Source organism: Saimiri boliviensis, chromosome 18, assembly GCF_048565385.1.
Source record: "Saimiri boliviensis isolate mSaiBol1 chromosome 18, mSaiBol1.pri, whole genome shotgun sequence".
Taxonomy (NCBI): Eukaryota; Metazoa; Chordata; class Mammalia; order Primates; family Cebidae; genus Saimiri; species Saimiri boliviensis.
In genome coordinates this window covers 12,899,752-12,914,073 of record NC_133466.1, presented here as the reverse complement: position 1 = coordinate 12,914,073, position 14,322 = coordinate 12,899,752, and the positions used below count along the sequence as shown (strand labels likewise).

The 14,322-nt window shown below is 47.1% G+C and overlaps 1 protein-coding gene across 1 annotated transcript; it reads right to left on the bottom strand.

Annotated features, from left to right (window-relative positions):
• Positions 1-1,431: 1,431 nt before the first annotated feature.
• CFAP298 (cilia and flagella associated protein 298) lies at positions 1,432-13,788 on the bottom strand. The gene is given in 9 exon segments (XM_003927663.3): positions 1,432-1,739; positions 2,033-2,128; positions 2,893-3,024; positions 3,855-4,013; positions 7,599-7,666; positions 9,834-10,001; positions 13,054-13,405; positions 13,407-13,775; positions 13,777-13,788. Coding segments are annotated over 9 exon segments (1,467 nt in total). The 3' UTR covers positions 1,432-1,628.
• Between the last annotated feature and the right edge of the window lie 534 nt (positions 13,789-14,322).

The following is a 14,322-nucleotide window of genomic DNA, read 5'->3' as shown; positions in this document are numbered from 1 at the left end:
GGCTTCTGAGGCAGACAGGTGCGGGGAGAGAGGATGGTTCTTCTCACATGGGTATTTAAGGAGTGTAGTGTTGCGGGTGAGTGACTTTTGGGTTAAGTTCTGCTGATTATATGAAGCAATGGAATAACGGACCACTGCCAATCGAGTATTGATATTGCAGGTCAGTAAGAATTTCTGATACTGAAGTAGTAGTTCCCTGGAGAGCTACTATTATCACATGGCTTGGTTAACTTTTTTTTTTATAAGTCTGAGCATGAATTTCACACACAAAGCCATACATTGACAAAGACAGAATGTTCCTGAAATAAAATCACAGCATCTTATTGCATACACTATATCATCCAAGGTCAAAACTCTTTCTTAGAGATATTTAAAACTATAACTGAGTAAAAAGGAAAATCGATGCAAATTTGCTTTTACAAAATTTGAAGATAAAAGAGTAAGGCACAAGATGCAGTCAGCTACACATGCTTTAGAGAACAGGGCTTTGCTATCGGGTCTGGGACCCCACACCCTGGGCATGGCTGCCTGGCAGCAAGTGGGACCCATACCCATGTCCCCTCCACTCGCTCCCAGGGTTCGTCTTTACAGGATGGTGGGGAGCACAGGCACTAAGGCAGGAAGGCCCAGGCAGGGAGATGCCCCACACCCTTCACTTTCTCTCAGCCTCTAACCAGGGGAATGGGACCCTAGGCACCAAAAGTCAAGCATGAGGAAACGTCTGGGCCACCTCTGGTTGTCACAGGCGGTCTGACAGGCGTTTTGCGGATGCTAAAGTGCCAGAGTTTTCAGGCTACTTGGATGGTTTACAGTGATGATGAGTTGGAGTCTTTAAACTCAAAGGCATCCTAGACACCCAGGATGATGGCAACCCCGTTCATCGTGCGGTTGTTCACTGAGCCGCCTATGAAGCTGAGCCTAGAGTCATACCTGCAACCACAGGGAGACATCATCACCCTTTATGGAATCTAGATTTATTTTCAGGATCTATTCTGATGAAGGAGACTTGAGAAGCTGGGAAACTACAGACGAATTTAAGTTTCAAGGTCAGATGAGTTTGCTACTCAACTTCCATCACAGTTGTAGCTTTCCCTCCCAGAATACAAGGCCTGACAGGCATCAACTAGGAGGCAAACTTCACTTTCAAGACTGGGAGACGCCTGGCTACAGTCAGACCCTACCGCAGGGTTAGAGAAGTCTCTCCAGTAAGGCTGGGAGTCCGGCTTCCAATAGATCTACAAAGAAGGCCCAGAGTAAAAGGTACGCTGAGTGGCTGGCGGCCTCTAGTGGTCACCGCTGGTCATCAGCTTTCCTCCAATACAACCAGTTGTCATGAGAATACAAATCAGGATGAAAAAGAAAGTTTAGTATTTTATCAAAGAAAACCTTCAGATACTAAATAGTTGTCCTGAAACAAAAACGATTTACACATTTACTTCTGACTGTGTATTTATTACGTTCTAAAACCTTGAATAACTGCCATTTTAAAAATTCACACTAAAAGAAAACGAAGAAAACTAGATTTAACATCTTTTACAGAGAGTGGTAGGTGGCTTTTTAAATTATAATTATTGTGCCCAGGAGAAAGGTGAGCTCATCTTTTCGGAAGCGTCATCAGCTGGTGAACTTCATCTTGGTCTCCACTTTATGTCTTTTACTCCATGAAAATGTCTTTTCAAAGCAGTGTTATCCGCCCATGGAGAGTTTAAACAGGCGTCATCATCATTTTCTTCTAATCTCTGGAAATAAATATGTTTTACTCAGGCAGGCATTTCAGGAAAGTGTTTTGCACATAAAGAGACTGAAGAAAGAGTTCGCAACTGACCTCTCCTCACCCTGCCTTCTAGAAGCAGGACACGCCCAAGTCTAATGCTGGGGGACACCTAGCAGAACCCTGACAACCCTGCAGACACGCTCTAGAAAGACCCCTCCCGGCACCCTGTAGAGCTCGCCGCTCCTCACCAGCCCCAGGTAAGGCATGCAGGCTAAGCCTGGGCGCCAGCCCTGCGAAGAGCCCACCTGCCCCCGCTACCTTGAGCTCTTCTTGCCTCCTGTGATAGTACAGCATCAGCTGCTTCTGCTCCTCACTGCTGATGATGGGCTCTCGGGCTGGAGCGCCGTGTCCTCTCTGCAAAGAGCAGAGCAGAGGAAATTGTGGATTAAGGTGTTCTCCCAGTGACAATCCTTAAAGTTACAACGAATGTTTTACAATTGCCTTTGCCAACTACTAAAAATAAACAGGTCCCCATGTCTGGTCAGCTGAAGTGAATCATCAAGGGAAGCCTTGCTCTTGAGCAGCCCTGAACCCTGGACTCTCACTGTGTGGAGACCAAAGGCTGCACAAAGCCATCTCTGTCTCCGTCATTCCCAAGGCAGACACTGCAGGCAGGTCCAGTGGGAAAGGGAGGATGCTCAGAGCCACAGACCCTGGATCTACGTAGGGTGGACGGCCCCATTTCCCCACAGTCACAGCCTGGTGACGTAGGAGGCACTGCAGGTAGAGCTACATGATGTCCTTCAAAGGTCTCCAGCCTTTCCTCCTCCTCCTCCTCCTGTACAGAGCATCCACAGTTTGAAAAAGCCTGGAATCAGCTACATTTTACATTTCAAGGAAAATATTTGTTTACTTGCAGCCCTATTTTTAAGGTTGGAATTAACATAGTATGTTTCCTCTCCCCACAGAGTAAAACAAACTCTAGACACTGCCGATCAATCCGTATTTTCCTCCAGTTTTTGCTGGTGTGCAGAAAGAGGATATTTTCAGTTTAAATTCAAGCCAATAGGATTAAAATATTTGTACCAGTAGTTTAAATCTTTCACATTCACTGCACACTTTATCAGTTTGAAGGGAAATAACAAAAAATACTGACGTGTTAAAGCAAAAGCACTTACTTGCTGAATCTTGGCGATAATCTTGGTTTTCTCATTTTTCCCCACGTAGTCTGAAAGCTTCTTTGTTCTTCTCAGCTCCTTGGCTGCCCACCACAGCTGTGCCTCTGACTCTTTAATGACACTGAGCCCTGCCTGGGGCCAATCGTAAGAACTGGCTTTACTGTGTGTTCCCACCTGGGGGGCAGAGCCCAGCTGAGCCACTTTTCAGCAGGGGGCAGGGGACAGATTTCCCCATGCGCTCACCATGGAAGGGCCTGACTTCCCCACCTCACTCCAAAGTCCTGGCTGATTTCAGTACCTTCCCTGTTAAGTTTCCATTTATGCCCTGACTCAGTTAACTTCCTCCTCTGGGCAACAAGGAAATCCTATCTTTTTTCCACCTTGATCTACACAGTTCGTCTTAGATCCGTAGGCCACTGCCAGGGAAGGACACTGACATCATGCTGGGTGTTTAAATCGAGGTAGAACAGGGCTGCCTGTGTACTTAAATGGAATTTATTTAAGATGGTTTAGACAAAGAATATTGTCCAACAGGATAAGAAGTGAGAAAACCCAAGGAAAATGGAACATAAGGGTCAGAAAATAGCATGAAGCAATAGGTAAGACTAGAAACACAAACTTCCATGCAAAGGAACGGATACATTTGGATAGAAATAGGAAGAAATTAGGTAGCTGGCTTCTTAGTGGCCAAAGGCAGCAGAAATGTTTTCAGTTACTCCTGAAGGGCAGCCTTACCAACTGTGTCCACTGCCTCCTGTGTATGGGGACCAAAGCCCTCACCCATGAGTACCACATTGTCAGGGGCCACTCCTGAATCCAGAACTCTGCTCTAAAGCAGGGCGTAGCAAACCTGAAAGCTGTGTAGGGAGCAACACACTACATCCAGAGGAGGGGCATCTAATCCGAAGGGCTTTGGGGGGCATGAACTCACCCTCCGGAGTGCCCACCCAAGAACTACATACCTGCGTTCCCGACAAATCTTCCTTATTTTCAAACTCCATCCGGATGGGATCATACGGTGGCAATCCCATGGGATAAACAATCATCACTGCACCTCGAAGCTGGTCCAAGGCATCCTTCACCATCTCCATGGTAACACAGACACCGGCTTCCACTTGTTTCTGCAAGCAGAAAGTCATCGTTATCACAGTGTGGCTAATAAATACAGTAAACTCGACCAAGATCTTGTACAAGACCCTTGCCAGAGACTTCCAGAGCAACCAAAAGAAACCAAGCAGTTCTTGCTCCCAAAGTGACTACCGTCTATTTTAGGGACTGAGCCAAGCACACCGCAGCCTACATCATAAAGCTCAGATGGGGGCGAGGATCAGGAGATGCGGAGAGGGCGCAGGCACTGCAGGTGGGCCTCGACGTGCGGACGGACTGAAGGGGTGGGGACGGCAGCAGGGTGCTTCAGGACAAGCTGAAACAAAGAAAAGCACGCGCCAGCCCCTCGGCTGGGGCAGGAAGAAGAAGAGAAGATGAGGCCAGCTCCTGGGCTGGAGTTTGTTTTTGAATGGCCACAAAAGCCAGGCTGAGGAGTTCACATTTCCTCTGTTAGGCCAGGGCAGTGACTGCCTTTTCTGGGAAGGAGTGGTAATGCTGAGAGATTTATCTTGTAGTTGGTATAGGACAGACCTAGTTGGCAGAGTACGGTGGCTCATGCCTTACATAATCCCAGCATTTTGGGAGGCTGAGGTGGGCGAATCACCTGAGGTCAGCAGTTTGAGACCACCCTGGCCAACATGGCAAAAACCTGTCTCTACTAAAAATACAATTAGCTGGATGTGGTGGCAGGCACCTGTAATCCCAGCTACTCAGGAGGCTGAGGCAGGGGAACTGCTTGAACCCAGGAGGTGGAGGTTAGGTGAACTGAAATCACACCACTGGACTCCAGCCTGGGAAACAGAGCAAGACTCTGTCTCAAAAAAAAAAAAGGAAAAGAAAAAAAGAACAGACCTAACTGGAGGGAGACCAGGGAGTAGGCTCTGAAGAGTACAGAGGATGGTATGATAAATAACAAATATATCTGGTCTTTGTTACTCAGTTCCAGGCACAGAGCTCCAAAACTCTTGGAATTTCCTGAGTGACAGGAGTGTCTGGTTATTTATAATGAGCCCCTTCTCACCATACCCGAGTTTGTGCTAATACAGTAACTTGGTTTGAAGGAAGGGGCTGGCCACGCCAGGGAGACCAAGCATGTGGTTAGAGGGTGGGAGCTTTTGGCCTCAGCCCCTTCCTCCACCTCCAGGGGCTGGAGGTTGGCATCAAACACGTGGTCAGTGGTTTAACCAATCATGCCCACTGAACAAAACATCCGCAAAAATCCTGGACATTATGGCTCAGTGAAGCTTCCTGATTGGTGAAGACGCTGATGTGCTGGATGATGCACATCAGTGGGGGTGTTGTGGGAAGCTCCAATTTTGCAGTCAAGCTGGGCACATGTATGGCTGGCCTGGGGACCTCATTTGCAGCTGGCGTCTGAAATAAGGGGAGTCTTGCCGGTGATCTTGCTCTTTAACTTCTGGGGTCTGATGCTAACTCCAGGCAGTCAGTGTCAGAATTGAAGGATCGGCCCTTGACCTGTGGGGTCTGCGCTATGCCTGAGTAGTTCGTGTCAGAATGGAATTGAATTGACTGTCAGGACCCTGGTGGGCATCCAAATGCAAAAGGCTACAGGGGAGCCTTAAAGAAAGCCAGAGCTGTGGAGATGAAAGGAGGAGGTGAATTAAAGAGGCATCATGGAAGCAGACAGTACAGGACACCGCTTCAAACCCAGGTGTGACAGAATGAGGAAGTGTTGAAGATGACATTGAGGATTTGCCTATACAACTAAGACACTCAAGAGATCGAGACCATCCTGGTCAACATGGTGAAACCCCGTCTCTACTAAAAATACAAAAAATTAGCTGGGCATGGTGGCGCGTGCCTGTAATCCCAGCTACTCAGGAGGCTGAGGCAGGAGAATTGCCTGAACCCAGGAGGCGGAGGTTGCGGTGAGCCGAGATCGCGCCATTGCACTCCAGCCTGGGTAACAAGAGTGAAACTCCGTCTCAAAAAATAAAAATAAAAAAAAAATAAACAAAACTAAGACACTGTAGTTCTCTTACTGGAAACAGAGAAGCTCGTAGGAGGTGCTGATTCTCAGGGACAAAACTCAGGGGGAGAGAAATGAGGAGGCAAAGAGCTCATTTCTAGAAAACTGGACTTCAAAGTGCTGACCAGTGTTCAGATAGAACCATCTCGCAACCAGCTGGAAATTCAGGTTGCAAGTGAAGCAAGATGTCGGGGGAAAGGATGGAAGCTTCAGTTATCTGCAGAGGGTGGAATTTGCATTTGGCAGAGTAGATAAGATGCCAAGGGAGGAGCAAGAAAAATTAATAAAAGAATTAAAAAAAAAAAAAGTTGCCAAGGGAGGAAGCGGGCAAAGGATAGAGTACTTTGAGAAGTACACAGGCAAAGGGAAGAAGTGAGGTGACCCAGAGAGGAGTTCTACATACAAAGTGTGTGTGGTGAAAGGTGCAGAGCAATGGCAGACCACTGTTTCCTTGCCATGGCCTGAGATGTGCTCACGTGCCCAGATGCCATCACCACGCAAACACTAGACTCAACCAAGGCTTTTCCTGCAGGGCTTCACAGAGCCTTTTTACATAGAGCCTTTACTATACTAACAGGCACAGAGCTTCAGGGCAGCCTTTGCTGAGGCTCTTCAAAGATTAGTCAAGAGCTTGATGAGTTTGAGAAATATTGGTTTAAAAATAACAGTTCAGCTGGGCATGGTGGCTCGTGCCTATAATCCCAGCACTTTGGGAGGCTGAGGCAAGCAGATCACCTGAGGTCAGGAGTTCGAGACCAGCCTGACCAACATAGTGAAATCCTGTCTGTACTAAAAAATATACAAAATTAGTTGGGCGTGGTGGCACATGCCTGTAATCCCAGCTACTTGGGAGGCAGAGGCAGGAGAATTGCTTGAACCTGGGAGGCGGAGGTTGTGGTCAGCCGAGATCACGCCATTGCACTCCAGCCTGGGCAACAAGAGTGAAATTCTGTCTCAAACAAACAAAATAAGTTTTGCTGAGCAAGTCAGGAGAAGCAGAAGGAAAAGTGGTTATCAATTGAGAGACTTGCAGTGAGGGTGGTAGCAACTAATATCACCAACACACAAATACAAGCAACAGATACAGATACCACTTCTTTTAATAGCCTTAAATTCTTTTTCTCCAGACATACATTATCTATACATCAGTGGTATAAATGTATGTTTCTCCCTGTATAAAATAGCCTTTATATAAATACTGAAGATGATTACAGAAACTGATTTATATCAAATACATACTAAGTCAATCAAGCATCTGGAGAGCTACCCTATGGTCTGGAGAGCTTCTCTATGGCGTCTACTTAGTTTTGTTAAGTTCTTCCGAAAGGTAAAAGAAATGAAATCAACATTTGTATTATACACGTTTGTATTACACATGAACCTACATTTACACAAGTCAACAAAAATGTGTGTCTGCCTATAGGAACTGAGAGGACTCTGGGCAACTGTCGGGATTAAGAAAGGAAAAGTTGCGGCCTACCCCAAATATGCTGGTTTCCTTTGCCTTAGGAAGGCTGAAAGGGAAGCTGGCTGAGAGGTAACTCTGGAAGCCACAGTTGGAGTTTTATCTCAAAAGACAAGCTTTAGAGCAGCATTTTAAAAAGCCAACCTTAGATATTATTGCTTTGGCTTCTTCTATAGTCTTCTTTAATACTTGCTTCATTTTCTCATTTGGAGCTATGAAAATAAAAAGGAGAGAGGGAGAGACAGAGCTGTCAAATACATAGCCTCTTTAAAACTCTTCTGAAACATCTCAGTCCCTTCTGTCCGAGTCAGGGGTGAGTGAACTGAGAGAGTGCAAGTGTGGAATTTAGGGAAGAGAGGCAAAACCCTTGGCTGCGGGAAATTAGGTGAAGAGCTCTTCCCAACAGCAGACACCTGGAGTGTGCTTTCTGCAAAGTGGAAAGGCTACAAAAAACCCGAAATGCATGTCGTTGGATGAACAGGGTCAGCGAACTTTTTCTGGAAAGGGACAGATAGTAAAATATTCCAGCTTTGCAGGCTACACAGTCTCATTGGGTGTAGTTACTCAGCTCTGCCATAGCAGCACAAAAGGAGACAGTACTTAAATGAATGGGGTGGCTGCATCCCCATACAATTTTATTTACATGAAAAGGCAACTGGCTGAATTTGGCCTGTAGCCCATAATTTGATGACCCCTAGAGCAGGAAGAAATAATAACTTGAAAGCTTAGAAACAAACAAACAAAAAAAATGAAGATGAAATGCCCAAATATAATAGGGAAAATGGGGCAAGTTGAAAGCATATATTCCTAATAAATAACACTATTAATTAGACATTGAAAATATTAGAAACACAAGATTGTATTAGAATAGAAGTGGTTAGGCCAGGTGCAGTGGCTCATGCTTACAATCCCAGCACTTTGGGAAGCCAGAGCGGTGCATCACCTGAGGTCAGGAGTTCGAGACCAGCCTGGCCAACATGGTGAAATCCTGCCTCTACTAAAAATACAAAAATTAGCTGAGCGAGGTGGCAGGTGCCTGCAATACCAGCTACTCTGGAGGCTGAGGCAAGAGAATTGCTTGAACCCAGGAGGCAGAGGTTGCAGTGAGCTGAGACTATGCTACTGAACTCCAGCCTGGGCCACAGAGTGAGACTCTGTCTCAAACAAAACAAAACAAAACAAAACAAAACAAAACAAAACAAAACAAAACCATATTGGTTTAAGGATGAATACTGAACTGTTAACTGGCTCTCATATTTTTTTTTCTTCATTGATATAATTCCTTCTGAAAATTAGACTCTAGATTGAGAATAAGTTTAGGTAAGAAAGATATGGAAGACAACCATTTTTCAGGTTAACATTCAAAGGAAATAATACTAGGAATTCCTACTATCCCTGATATTTTTAAAAATATATTTTTGAGCTTATAAAGGACTTACAGGGATCCTGTCCTTCTGCTCCTAACAGTGTTTTAGGGCTGATCAATTACACCTTTTTAAATGGAGCTTTTACTGCAGGTTAAAAAGAATAAGCTATCAAAAAGGATTATTATCAATTCCACATGATCAGCCAAATACTGAAAGGAGAAGAATTTCTTCAGTGCTTTGCCACGTACTAAAGTGCACGGCCCCAGGGAGAGGCAGGTCCTTGATGAGTGAAGTCCCTGCGGTGACATTCCTTCCCTTTCCTCTTTCACACAGTATCTCTAAAGATACCCTGACCTCTGCAAACAGTAATGAAACACAACTTTGAATACATTTCAGTAAGTATCTGCCAACAATTATTAGGTTGAACCATATGAAGTTGCCAATGCTCAACCATTTTTGACCTACAGAAGGGAAAGGGTCATTTCATCTGGTTCATCGAATATATTTAAAAGCGAGCTGCAACTTATTAAGGGCAAGACAAAACTTCCTTTATCTACCTAATTCATCCTAGATTAGAGTTTTACCACAGGAGCTACAAAGTGCAGTATTTTGTAAGTCTATAGAGAAATTGTGAGGTCGATTTCTGAATGAAAAGAACAGCTTTCTCACACCTGTAATCCCAACACTTTGGGAGGCTGAAGCGGGCAGATCACTTGAGGTCAGGAGTTTGAGACCAGCCTGGCCAACATGGTGAAACCCTGTCTCTACTAAAAATACAAAAATTAGCCAAGCATGGTGGCGCGTGCCTCTAGTCCCAGCTACTCAGGAGGCTGAGGCAGAAGAATTGCTTGAACCTGAAAGGAGGTTGCAGTGAGCTGAGATCACACCACTGCACTCCAGCCTGGGCAATAGTGCAAGAATCCGTCTCAAAAAAAAAAAAAAGAACAAAAGGAACCGTTTTCACACTTACGGATGTATCAGGCATGCACACAGAGGAGAGATGCTCACTTACCTTGTCCGTTCCTGCGTCCAATATCATCCTTTTTAAATACAGCACCGCCGCTGGGTACACATTTTTCACCCCACTCATCCTTTAATTTCAGTTCTTCAATCTGATCATCGGTCAGTCCTTGCATATTAGGAGGGAGAAATATGCCATGTTCTGCTAATTCTTCCATTTCTTAAAAATAAACAAAAGACAGTAGCACAGTCATCATAACATCTCATACCCCATTGGAATGTAGGCTGCCAAGGGCCCGGGGGTCTTTCCCTTCTGGCTCACTATTTTGTGGAACAAATATTTATATGTCACTTGCTAAGTGCCAGACCTGGCCTGGACCCTTGACAGAGTCACTGATCCACCCATCCTCAGCCAACAGCACAGGGAGCTCAGGAACTCGCCACCTGTCCCAGGCAGTCAGCCTGTAGATTCTGTGCTCCAAACATTTGTGCTATCTTGTGCTTCCTGGAACTAAGGAGGGGCAAAATTACTACTCATTGAACACCTGAATATATATTCACATGGGTTTTATGGTTTTCCAAGTGCATTGACAAGGACTATCTCATTTAATTTAAACTTGTACATCAGGCAAGGCAGTTATGAACTTCCCCCCACATTCCTTACTTTACGGTTGTATCATGTCAGGCTTGCTCAGACGGCACAGCTGCAGCTGATGTCTTTTTTTTGAGACAGAGTCTCACTGTATCACCCAGATTGGAGTTCAGTGGCGCAATTTCAGCTCACTGCAACCTCCACCTCCTGGGTTCAAGCAGTTTTCCTGCCTAAGCCTCCTGAGTAGCTGGGATTACAGGTGTCCATCACCATGCCCGGCTAATTTCTGTATTTTAGTAGTCAGGGTTTTGCTATGTTGACCAGGTCGGTCTCAAACTCCTGGCCTCCAGTGATCCACCCACCTCAGCCTCCCAAAGTGCTGGGATTACAGGCATGAGCCACTGAACCTGGCCTGAGACCTTCTATAAAAGTTCATGTCAAGACTTCATAAATAATTTACACAAATCAGTGGGGAAGATTTAAAGCAGCTTACATCCCTCAAAGGTAGCAGAGACGGGACAAGGGACTTGGGTTTCTAGTATCATGTCCACTATTCAAAAACATGGCTTTCTATTTTTCCTAATCCTTATATTTTCACCCCAAAACCAGTCCACATTTTAACTTTGCAAAATCACCTTCCTTCCTCCCTCTCTTCTTCCTTCCTTCCTGTGAAGGAGGCACCTGGATCTAGGTGTTCCCATAACACTGTGTGAGGACATCACCTGACCTGAAAGAACACATTATGAACAAATGGTATAACTGAATGGGATGATTCTTGCCTCTCTCCCCATTGCAGTCTAAGCTACTTATTTCTTAAAAATAAAGAGAGGTTAGACAACATCTATCACACTCATCATTATAACACCTCATACCCCAGTGGAATGTAAGCTTTCAGGGGTCAGGGGTCTTGCCCATCAGGCTCACTATGTTATGGAACAAACATTTATATGCCACTTGCGATGTGCCTGGACCTCTGAAGTGGGGGCACCGGACTGGTCTTACTCATCCTTATCTTTTTTTTCTCTGAGACAGGGCCTCGCTCTGTCGCCCAGGCAGCAGTGCAGTGGCACCATCTTGGCTCACTGCAGCCTCTGCCTCCTGGGTTCAAGCAATTCTCATGCCTCAGCCTCCTGAGTAGCTGGGACCACAGGCATGCGCCAGCATGCCAAGCTCTGTTTTATATTTTTAGTAGAGACAGAGTTTCACCATGTTGCCCAGGCTGATCTAGAACTCCTAAGCTCAAGGGATCTGCCTGCCTCAGCCTCTCAAAGTGTTAGGATTACCTGTGGGAGCCACTGTGCCTGATCCCATCCTTATCTTCTGAAGGCTGAGCCCTAGTGCCTGCCTGAGTCACAGCTGACACTGGTGACCGCAGAATAAATCAATGAATTCTAAGTTCACTAATGTGACTCTTAGCATTCAGCACATTTCTAATTTATAATGTTCTAGAAAAAGAAGATGAATTCCTTTTCTCTGCAAATGCTTTAACTTAAAAATAACATTTAACATTGCATTTGTGCTGGAAGCTCAATTAAGAAACTACACATAAGTTTCAAGAAAAGAACCATGACCCTCAAGAATTTCTTCATGGTGCAAAAATTACATATTCATGCAATGTAATAAATACATTTAATAATAAATCACATATTCATGTAATTTAATAAATCACATAAATAAATGTACTATTTATTACAAATAGCTGTTTATATTTTCTTTATGTACATAATGATAGTTATATACTTAGTAATATCCTAGACCACATCAGGAAGTATCATCCTGTCAAGTTTAAGAGCTATCCGTTTAATGCAGTAGCTACTTGCTGAACTTGGTGATTTAAATTTATTTAAATTAATTAAAATGAGCCGAGCACGGTGGCTCACATCTGTAATCCCAGCACTTTGCGGGTGAGGAGGAGGACATCACCTGAGGTCAGGAGTTCGAGACCAACCTGGCCAACTTGGTAAAACTGTCTCTACAAAGATAGAAAAACCAGCTGGGCGTGGTGGCAGGAGCCTGTAATCCCAGATACTTGGAAGCTGAGGCAGGAGAAATGGCTTCAACCCGGAGGCGAAGGTTGCAGTGAGCTGAGATTTCGCCACTGCACTCCAGCCTGGGCGACACAGTGAGACCCTGTCACTACACACACACACGCACACACGCACGCACTCACTCTCACTCTCTCTCTCTCAACGCGAGCAACAGGCCGTTTCTAGGGCGGGGAAAGATCGCCAAGGCTCCTTCAACTGTAAGGGGCCGTCCCAAAGCCAGGTGGCTCGCTGCTTTACCTCGAACGACGCAAAATAGGAAATTCAGCTTTTAAAGCCCACCCAGTTCTCATCTCACCTCTCACACTGGTTAATTGCACTAAATCCGCTCTTCAGCCCGTCCTTTCGGCTTCCTCCTCCCACCCCAGCCCGTTTCCACTTACTAGCAGCGCCCCAAATGCTGGCTCCGAGAGACACCCGGGCCCGCCTCCCCGCCGGGGGTGCCAGACCGGCCGGACCTTCTCCGGTTCCTCATTCATCTCCGGTTAACCCCTACGTCCCGTTTCACCCCCAGCTGCTGAAAACCTCTTCGATAATCGTCACAAACCTGACCCCTCGCCCCAGCCTGCCCCTCTTTCTCCACCCCACGCCCGTCTCTCGGTCTGTCCGGGGCCGGCCGCGCCCGCGGGCCGCACCTGAGCAGAGGCGCTGCACCTTGAGTCGCCCATTGTAGACCCGGGCCACCTGCACCGTGAGCTCCTCCAGCTCGGTGCTCCCGGGCGCCTGCAGCAGGAACTGGCTCTCGTCGCCCCGCTTCACGTGCAGCAGAACCATGGCAGTCCCGCCAAGGCGCTGGGGCGGTGAGAAGGTCCGAGTTACGTGGCCCGCGGGTCCGGTCGGCCGAGGGTCACTGGATCGCGAGCAGCCGCGACGCACTAACCGCCGCTCAGAGGCCGGAACCTCAGGCTCCCGCGTCCGCGGTGCGCGAGGGAAACCGCACTCAGGCCCGGAAGTAGCTGTTGCTAGGAGCAACAGTGAAACAGAGTCAGAGGAGCCGCCAGTTCAAGTTCTGAACCCAAATGGGGAAGGCTGGGGTGCGCGGAGGCCCAGCAATCTACGCCCGTATGTAACCACTGCCGGGGTAACTACCCACACAGCCTGAGAGGGCAGCTGATTCTGGCCGGACCGGCGGAACGGGATTAGCGGAGCCCCGTCCCGGAAGTGGCTGTTGTCGGGGCAACTTTCCAAACACAGACCAAGCCGCTGAAGGGGAGGGCGGACCGCCGAATCGATTGGTCTGGTGCCCGAGATTCCACTCAGGGAGATACGTGGGCTGAGCTTGAGAGTTACTAGATGGGGAATGGGAGGGACAGCGGGCACCACAGGCTTCGAATTCCGCAGCTACCTTCCCACACACCACCGCTCCACATCCCACCGTCCCTTCCGCCGCCCTCGGTCTCCACTTCCGGCAACGCCTCCACGCTGCTTCCTGCCTGGGAAAGTTAGGCGGCTGCAACTTGGGTCTCTGTCGCGCTGTTTGCTGCTGTTTGCCGAGTCTGCTTTTCAGGACGGAGGGGCCAGGGCGAGTGTCTGCACTTCTTCGTTCAGGTTGATTTGGATGGCGTAGCTAGGGTAGTTGCAGCAGCTCCTTGCAGAGCGACCCTCTCCTCTAGCGGTCTCTTGTTGAAGGCAATAGGCGTCAGTCGCTGTTTCTTCCGGGCGCCTCAGATCGAGTCACTGCTCCTATGGAACTTATATTTTAGTGTGACAAAGAGAAAACAAAAATAAATGGACAGGTCGGGCGCTGTGGCTCACGCCTGTAATCCCAGCGCTTTGGAAAGCCGAGGCGAGCGGATCACCTGAGGTCAGGAATTCGAAACCAGCCTGGCCAACATGGTGAAACCCCGTCTCTGCTAAAAATACAAAAATTAGCCGAACGTAGTGGCGCGTACCTGTAATTTCAG